At 48.9% G+C, this 10,000-nt stretch overlaps 1 protein-coding gene across 1 annotated transcript in view; it reads right to left on the bottom strand.

The window, feature by feature from the left end:
• The window catches only part of LOC115534435 (MAM domain-containing glycosylphosphatidylinositol anchor protein 2), a gene marked incomplete in the record, with an annotated part of 161,336 nt that overhangs the window by 55,246 nt on the left and 96,090 nt on the right, over positions 1–10,000 (bottom strand). Inside the window, 1 exon segment of the mRNA XM_030345420.1 lies at positions 5,035–5,328. Coding sequence (XP_030201280.1) covers positions 5,035–5,328 — 294 coding nt within the window.

Below are 10,000 nucleotides of genomic sequence, written 5' to 3'. Positions count from 1 at the left end.
CTCTCTCTCTGTCTGCCTCAGTCTCTCTCTCTTTCTCGTTCTCTCTCTGGATAGGCTACACCCTCTGACACAGTCACATCACCTTGAGACGATTTGAGAAGCGGGAGCTCCAATTTTGTATTGTGTTCCGTCACACTCTTATTGTAGCACCAAATGGCCTTTGATGCCCGCCATAAATATATTAATAAACAAGAGTCAGCGCCGGGTGGAAATGTTGAGGAAGAGCGAAAGTGACATAATGATTGATTTATCTGCATCAAAAAGCTTAATAACTCTTTTCATTTCTCCTTTCCCTTTGAAGATGGCGCGCGGATCAAACGGCAGCATCACATCGAGAACACTGCATTGTGGGAAAAGAAAAAAAAGGCCCTCTGCTAAAATAACTCTTAATTGCTCACTTGAATATGTGAGCTTCACTCAACAGACGACAGAGAGAAGGGGGGAGGAAAGAGAGAGGGGGGAGAGAGAGAGGGCGGAAAGAAGGGGGAGAGAGAGAGAGAGAGAGAGAGAGAGAGAGAGAGAGAGAGAGAGAGAGAGAGAGAGAGAGAGAGAGAGAGAGAGAGAGAGAGAGAGAGAGGGGGCGGAGACGGAGAGAGAGGGGAGAAAGGTAGAGAGAGAGAGAGAGAGAGAGAGAGAGAGAGAGAGAGAGAGAGAGAGAGAGAGAGAGAGGGGGGGGGGAGAGAATAAGGGTGGAGAGAGAGAGAGAGAGGGAGTGGAGAGAGAGCGAGAGGGAGAGAGAGAGAGAGAGAGAGAGAGAGAGAGAGAGAGAGAGAGGGGGGGGAGAGAGAGAGAGGGGGGAGTGAGAGAGAGAAAGAGTAAGGGTGGAGAGAGAGAGAGAGAGAGGGGGGGGTGGCGAGAGAGAGATGAAGAGATGAAGAGAGGGAGAGGGAGAGAGAGAGAGAGGGAGAGAGAGAGAGAGAGAGAGGTGGAGAGAGAGAGAGAGAGAGGTGGAGAGAGAGAGACGATGTGTGTGTGTGTGCCAGGCAAGGCGGCGGTTGTGCTGATGGCGGTCCGTGTGCTCCTTCCCAAGAGACCCGGGGTTTGTTAACTAGAAACCACAGGCGACCCGACCTCGACCCCGCCGATCCTGCTGGCTCACTCGGACGGTCGCTAGCAGCAACTCGCTCCTCGACGACAACCTTTGATTCATATCGCCGGCGGTGACTAGGGTCGCCGAGTTGATGGACAGCAGGGTGCCGGCAGAGGGAGAGGGCCTTGTGTACCGCAGCCCAGGGGAGACACTCAAAGACAAGGAGGGGGGGGGTCTTAATCACGGGGTCACAGTGTCCCTGGTGGACCCCCCTAGGCTCTGACATGGCTGGGCACGCGTGAGGGTCTTTTGGGTTTTTCTCAGTGCTTCTGACGGACGTGGGAGTGATTAACGTTTTGGAACGACTTGTTTCACGAGCGCGGCGCATAAAGCCTGCTTGGGGGTGGCTGTGATTCCGTTTTTTATCAGCGTCTGACTTGATTAACTCAGAATCATGTTGTAAGCTATTAAAAGGCAAAGGCTTGATGTGGTTTCGGAACAGCTTTAATTGTAAACAGCATGTCGAAAGTGCCCTAGAAAGGTTTTGTGTTGGTGTTAGTTATCAATTGATATCCTGCTTCTATTTCTATACCCTTGAGAGAAATAACTCGGAGCAAAGGCAAACAGAAAGACGATTTGGAAGTAATTTACTATTACTTGGTACTACGTACTACGTAATTAGTATTATATAATATATATATGTTAGTAATATATACCTAGGAGCCCTTTTGAGCAACTTTTGTTTTTCATTGTTCTGTATTCATAGTCAACTAATAATACGGGATATGTACCCGTACTAAAAATTTACTTAAAAATATGATATAGGCATACATATTCATAGATAATAACACTGATATTATACATTCACCTGGATGTTAATGATGGAAATAATTGTACACATTCTCTCCAGCCATTAATTTGATTTAAATGATGTTTTCCCGCCTTCTCTCCATGGACCAAAACCGGGTTTAGAGAGGAAAATATCCTTGGGTTGATTGAGGCTGTTTCATTAATGGGCTTCATTCATGGACACTAAAGTTAAAGTTAAAACAGTTCCTGCACTGAGAGCTGCAGAAAGTACAGCAGTTTCTAACTGAAGTACAGAATATGTTTCCTTCTCCCTCCAGTCTTATGTTTTTTACTGCGGGAGAGTTAAAAAAAGCGATTGTCTGTCGACTCAGGAGTTCCGACACAGCCAAGGCCACCAGCCCCCCATCTCCTGGGGCTGATATTGCTTGAGTTGCAGGCTGAGTTCCCTTTGTGTATACAAGTGGCGCCGCGTCAATTGAAACAGTGTTTTTAATATGCCAAGGACCCGGCTCCTGATCTTTAATATGGAGGCTGCAGGAATATCAAGCAGCATTGCCCTTTTGCCAAGTTTAGGAGTAACTCCACAAAGGGGAGTAACTTTAAACCTTTTAATTATAGGTTTTTAATTACAGGCCTTCCGAATCAGCCTCCATTTCAGCTCAGAGACTCCGGTTACAAAGTTTCGATAGAGACAATTTGCATCGGTGCAGAAAAAGTGATCGGTCAATTAAATCTTCTTCGCTGCCTCCTTGATGTGACTGGTGAGCTGACATTAGCGATGTTCAGTCTTTTTCTTATTTTTTCCCTTCCAACCATCTGTGTTTTCATGCCCCTACACGCCCATGCGAGACACTACAGTTCGCTAATATATAAAAGGCATGTCGGCAAACTGTCTTTGTTTACTCATTGGGTGCCAACACTGGTGAGCTGGTGTATAAATAGCGCACGGCGTATAGCACTACAGCTAACCTTTGATATCGCCTGTCATCGCGACATCCTCCTCATCAATTCAGCCTCGTTCAAATAGAAACCATATAAAAAAAAAAAAGGCCAAACATAGTGTTCAAAGCACGTCAGAACGTAATTAATTCTCCATACACGGCGGAGACATTAAGGGATTAGCTCTCGACGTGACACCCATAGCAAGGATGGCGATACAACAGCCTCCTCTCTCCCAGCCAGCCTACGGAACCTTCCGGAACGTCTACAGCACCGTGGCGTAAGGTGTTACAAAGCCAGCTAGACGTACATCAATTATAGTTTATCTTACACACTGTGTTGTCCACGGTGCCAAGCTCGCAGGTTTGTTAATGTCAGACCTTTTTTTTCTTGTCTTCTTTTTGCCAGCAATCTGCCTTTAATACATTAAGGGGGGATGCATGCGTTTCTTATTAGACGGGATTCTAAAGTATAAGAGGAGACATTGTATATCGCGTTAATTGCCTTGATTGTAGTGTAAAACAAAACAAAAGGGCTGCCTTGGATTGTTTCTTGATTAGAATGTAACTGACTATTGATTAAATAATGTGCATGTTAACTAAGTAGGCCATGAGGGAAAGAGTGGGAAGGGGTGAATACAAACCAACCAAACAACAGCGTCAAAGCTAAAGCGACTCTGCGGCATACCGCTAGTCACATTTACTTGATCTGAGTTCATGGCCATGAGAATTACGCGTCTTATTTCCAGTGGCTATCCAGTGAACAGTGCGCATTCCGTTGGTGATTCACAGGGAATTGCTTCCATTTCCAGCCCTTTCGAACGTCCAATTCCCCTTCTTCCCCCCCCCACCCCGTTCAAAAAATACCCCAGGCCGTTGAGTGAGTGACACCGCTTTGAGTTCGCTATCGTTCATTTTAAATATTCTTCTCAAATTTACATAAATGAATAGAAAATGAAGACTGGGCGAGAATAAATTAGCCCTCTGCTAATTAGCTGTTAAGCCATCTTTGAATGCCACATCTTCAGGAGGAAAGCGTTTTTTACAGGTTGCAGCGGTGGCAGGGGGTCCAAATCCAGAGAATTTGGCCCAATCTTAGGGCTTCTCTCCCCCTCCCTCCCTCTCTTTCAATCTCCCTCACAAACACACATGCATATTCACACACACACACACACACACACACACACACACACACACACACACACACACACACACACACACACACACACACACACACACACACACACACACACACACACACACACACACACACACAGAAGGGGCCCATAATGGGCGAGCAGGCTGGCTTCCCCGGCAGCTGTGCTGTCTGTGTGCTAGCGTTTAGCACAGCTTCCCAGCAGCCGTTCCAGGGGGCAGGATTCAAGGCGTCGCCCGGCGTCCCAGCGACACGACTAAAGAGGGAAGGCAGGGGATTTGCCTAATTCTACAAAAAAAACCCTCACTTCAAAAGGGGAAATTGGACGGCCGTAGAAGGGGAGCGCTACGACGGAGGAGCGCTCCAACCCGCCAGTCACATTGAGACCCACCGGAGGGCCACACGAAGCCGGTGCATAGGGAGGAGAGCACGCGCCTAATGCCTCACGGAGAGGTGGAGTGTTGGGGTGTTTCTGTGGGGGGGGGGGGGGGGGTCGCACTGGGTGGAACACACGCGTGGAACACGCAGAGAGCACACGCACGGAAGGACACACACAAACACAACCACACCTAATCACTCACATGAGATACTTGTGTATACACTCAGGCACACACCCACCTCACACACACACACCCTCGTTCTCGTTTACAGCATACGGAGCAGACGCTTTTGCTCATTGTAGTGTATACACAAACACCCACATAAACACACGCTTAGCGTCATATACAACACACACACACACTCACAAACACACACCTCCCTCACAAACTTCCACAATCAAATCTCATCCTCATACACAGTATACAGTATATGTCTGTGCTCATTCTCATGAACATACACACTCACAGACACACACACAAACAACCACACGCACACACACACACACACAACCAAACACACACACACCCTTGTATAAAGTATACAGAGTTGATGGCTGTGCTCATTGTCATTAAACACAAACACATCACACACACACCCTCAGCCTCATTTAAATGATACAGAGACTCCTGTGCCCATTCTCATGTAAAGACACACACACACACACACACACTCCTCGACCCCCCCCCCCCCCCCCCCCCTCGCCGCCCCCGGGTACTCACACTGGACGATGAGCTCCACCAGCGCCTCGCGGGCCTTGACGTTGAAGCCGTTGAACTGGCTGGTCTGGCAGCGGTACGAGCCCGTCATCTCGCGGGACACGTTCACCACGCGCAGCACGCCGTCGTAGCTCTCCGTCTGCATGCTGCCGTCGGGCATGGGCGCCTCCTTGTCGGCCCGCGACCACAGGATGATGGGCTTGGGCTTCCCTGAAACAAGGCACTCCAGCTCCACCGTGTCCCCCTCCCGAGCCACCAGCGGGGACTTGCCCCGCGGCACGGTCAGGTTGGGGGGAACTAAGAAAGAGAAAAACAGAGGAGGGACTGATATGGGGCTCTAGAAAGTCGGCGCGCGGGGTCGCGGGCGGTGGTCGATGGGGGGGGGGGGGGGGGGGGGGGGGGGTTGCCGTGGGGATGGAGGGGGGCGAGGGGGGGAGGGCGCCGGAGCGAGAGGCGGGGTGGATATGGGGGACGCGGGGGGTGGGTTGTGGGGGCTGTTATGATGGTCATGATGGAGGTTTAGTCACGCAGCCCGGCGTGAGAGGAGGCGCCATGCGGAGACACGCCCGCCGGCGACGGTCTGAGCGCGTGCGGACTTGCAGGTGCGGACTGAGCGCGTGCGGACTGAGCGTGTGCGGACGGCCCGGTCGTCAGCGGCAGAGGGAGGGAGGGTACAAGATGAGCATCAAGCAATGGCAAGCGATGGGCAACGCAATGATGGGCCGACAAGCACGTACTCTTCTGACCAGAAGAAAAGCAAGACTGGATCGCATCTATCTAGCTTTTGGTCATCAGCATCATCATCATCATCATCATCATCATCATCATCATCATCATCAAAACCTCTATCAACATAACTCCCGCTCCGAGCGGGTCATCACAATGTCTCCAACGTGACATCTTCCGTCCCCTCGAAATCCTCAGCATAGCCTGCGGTACGTCACTGTGTTTACTTTCAACAGCGTGTCACTTTTATCATCACCAAAGTGTTCAAGACGTCAAGCAGTGCATGACGATACCTGGTGAAGGCAAGGAGATCAGCAGTAGAAATCATCATCGTCGTCTCCCTCACCATCATCATCATCATCACCATCATCATCAATACTTCCATATCATCATCATCACCATCACCATCTCTACTGCCTTCAACACTATCATCCTCATCATCACCATCACCATCTCTACTGCCTTCAACACTATCATCCTCATCCTCACCATCACCATCTCTACTGCCTTCAACACTATCATCCTCATCCCCATCCTCACCATCACCATCTCTCCTGCCTATAACACCATCATCTTCCGAATCCGTATCTGCATTGTCTTCATCCTCATAATGTTAATAACATCATCAGCATCTTCCTTAACCTCATCACCATCATCCTCCTCTTCATCATCACCCTCTTCATAATGCTCACCATCTTCATCACCATCATCTGCATCATCATCATCATCATCATCCTCATCCACAAAACCTGAATCAGCCGCATTACATTCACCATCATCCTCACCCTCACCATCCCTACCGCCACCTTCGTCATCATCAGCTCTAGCCAATCCTTGTATCTTCACCCAACCCTCTCCAGCGTCACTATCCAAAACAACGGTACAACTTCCACTTTATCATCACCTCACCACCCGCGCCACCATTTTCCCCTGTTTCACCATTTATAAAGGATGATATCCACTCTCCGTCCAGCCGGCTAATATGGGCTCTATTCTGTGCACCGTGCTTTCCCGCCGAAAGCCAGTCGGACAAACTGACACAATGTTCTTCCTCACACGCGGCTGTCGTCATTTCAGGCTCCATAAAATCTGTTGAAGCAATTTGTTGGACCCCACAGGTGGTGGGCTCTAAGTGGTTTAGTGTTGAGTTGGTGGGCGCACTTTCTGCCCTCAGAATCCCTCTCTCTCTGTCCCTCTCTCTCCCTCCCTCTCCCTCTCTCTGTCTCTCTCTATAGTGTGAAGTTGGAAGGCACACTTTCCCTCCCTCCTTCCTTCCCTCTCTCTCTCGTTTTCTTTTCTCTCAACACATTTACTGTATTTAGCTCCGACGCAGCACACTTGCATTTCAAAGCGTGGCGGAGCGGTTATCATTCTCAGCACATCCGTTGTCATTATTATCGGGATAATTACCATCTTCGGGTCCAACCGCCTATCTCCGCACCACTAACTTTCTTTCTTCTTCGTTCTCCTTCACCGAGTGGCTCCATTTTCTATCGTGCCAACCCCTCAACCCGTCTCGTATCTCACTGCTATTCCCGGGACGTTTTCTCGCTCCGATCGTTCCGTTGTCTCGCGTTACATGGAGCGCTCAGAGCAGAATCCTCCCAAAGGCCCAGAGCCATTACCGTAGGTCAGGGCGCACAATGTTTGCCATCAATATTTTGCCCCAGTTTGATGACAACTTTTCCAAGGCCGTCTCAAAGCAAACAATAAATAATGAAAGAAGCGCAAAGTGCTGAACTATTGGATACCATTCCCTTTTACTGCCCTGTATCTGCTTGTGCTATTCTGTGTGTGTGTGTGTGTGTGTGTGTGTGTGTGTGTGTGTGTGTGTGTGTGTGTGTGTGTGTGTGTGTGTGTGTAAATGTGTGTGAGAGTATGTGTGTCTGTGTGAGTGGTTGTTTTTGTCAAAAACGAACAAGAGAACCAAGGATGTTTATCATCTCAGCTCTAGTGTGTGTGTGTGTGTGTGTGTGTGTGTGTGTGTGTGTGTGTGTGTGTGTGTGTGTGTGTGTGTGTGTGTGTGTGTGTGTGTGCATGGTGTGTGTTTGTGAAGCTAGTGGGAAAAAGAGTGGAGAATAGAATGTCCTTCAGTAAAGTTGTAGCTGTTGGTTAGCATTTCGCTGTGAGGGTGTTTCTGGGTACGCGTCGATACATGATTACGTGTGCATGCGTGCTTGTGTGTTTGTGTGCGTGCGTGTGTGAGTGCGTGCATGTGTGTGTATGCATGCATGTGTGTGTGTTTGCATGCTTGCGTGTGTGTGTGTGTTTGCGCGCATGCATTTTTATGCCTGCATCATGTATGTGTGTGTGTATGTGTGTATGTGTGTGTGTGTGTGTGTGCGTGCATGCGTCGTGTAAGTGTGTGCGTGCATGTGTGTATGTGTGTGGGTAACTTAGATTGGAAGACAGCAGAACTAGCAGGTTGGAGTTGGCAGGCTGAGTCCTTATTCCGGCCGCTAGCCAAGTTAATTTGTTTAATTAGCAGACCTGGCAGGTCGACATGGTCCTAATGCCCCGTGTGTGTGTGCGTACATGTGTGCATAGGTGACCATGCCAGTGTCTCCACATTTGTTTGTGTGTGTGTGTTTGTGTGTACTTGTGTGTGAGCGGGCGAGTGTGCATGTGAGCGGGCCTCCGTGTTTGTATCTGTATCCGTGTGCGCGTGCGTGCGTGCGTGCGTGCGTGGGTGCGTGCGTGTGTGTGTGATTGTCTAAATCCAAACAAACATGAGCACGCAAGATGTTGTTTCCAATTCCCAACCAGCTGGTGGAGGAGTGCAATCTTCCTCAGTGGAGGACCTAGCCCCACACGGCTATCCCCCTAGCCCCACACCGCTAGCCCCCTAGCCTCACACCGCTAGCCCCCTAGCCCAACATGTCTAGCCCCCTAGCCTCACACCGCTAGCCCCCTAGCCCCACACGGCTATCCCTAGCCGGCTAGCAAACCACCGCCATGCAGCCCAGATGGCGTACAATCGGATCGAAGGCACACCAACGTTTTTAATCAGATGAAATCACCAGTAATTGACGTTGAGGGCGAAAAGAAAAGATATGATAAGAAAATAAATTTAAAAAGAAGGTGATAACGGGTGGGTGTGACTGGTGCCCTGCTTTGGTGGATAACGATTGGCGAAGGGGGGAGCGCTACCGATCGCAGCGGTTTTAACTGCCAATTATTTTGGTCTTCTTTGAAATGGGTCTGCAGGTACAAAAAACATCTATCGAAGACGCACCTGGAATGTAAATGAAGCGTAACAATGTAAAATACACACGCGGCTTGTTCGAGGGGATTGTTTTACAAGGTTTGTTTTTGCCGATGTTGTTTTCAAAAGGTTGGTTTTTGCTTTGAAGGGTCTGAATTAAATACCAAAAAGTTATAAATAAATAAAATCACATACAAGTCTCCATCTGATACGGACTTCCTATTAGAAATGCATTGAAATGCAAATATAGATGGTTAGGGTACAAAGCACAATTTCGTATATAAGAGACTTGTGGCGCCACTTAAAAAAATAAGTAAAAAAAAATAATAGGAGGAGAGAGAGACAGAACACTGAAATCACTTAGAAGTCTTCGTTTCTTCTTTGATGTGATTCAGTTCCTCCATTCAGTTGATAGGTCACATAAAATCCCCACACATCTATGAAGCAAGGCCTCTGCCTAAATGCTCCTTTAAAAGAAAAATATTGAAGAAAAAAATCACCATTGATCAATTTGCACGGGTGGTGAAATAATGACCAATCACAAACTAGCAGAGATGGGAGCTTCTAAACCGACGCAGCGAAAACGGAGGGGGAAAAAAACGAGATGTCCAAACTTCTAGCATAGTGCTGATTTGCACTGGCATAACGTCGGCTGACAAACGGGACACATTTCCTATCCACAGCACCTTTCCTCCTCCTGTCTGGGTGTGTTTCTGCAGCCTAAACAGCGAACAGGTGGCACACTCAGCCAGAGGGAAAGGCAGGAGAAGGTGTGAGCAGCCAGAGCTTATCAGTGGAGGTACGGCCTGCCCAGCCATTATTAGACAGGGCCTATCCCAAAGGCTCCAGTCGTAATTACTGCCGCTTGCCGGTTGGGTCTCTTGAAGACCCGCTGTCGTTGTCTTTCCATAAACTATTTAAACCCACTACTACACTTTAATCATTTAGCAGGCGGTTTGCTTACAAGGCGTCTTACAGTGAGTTCAGATGTATGTCAGATTCAGGAGCAGGTATTTTAGGGGCGTCTTGCTCAAGAGG

This window comes from Gadus morhua, chromosome 21, assembly GCF_902167405.1.
Source record: "Gadus morhua chromosome 21, gadMor3.0, whole genome shotgun sequence".
In the NCBI taxonomy this organism is placed as follows: domain Eukaryota; kingdom Metazoa; phylum Chordata; class Actinopteri; order Gadiformes; family Gadidae; genus Gadus; species Gadus morhua.
The sequence above is the reverse complement of the archived record's forward strand: the minus strand, read 5'-3'. Positions and strand labels throughout refer to the sequence as shown.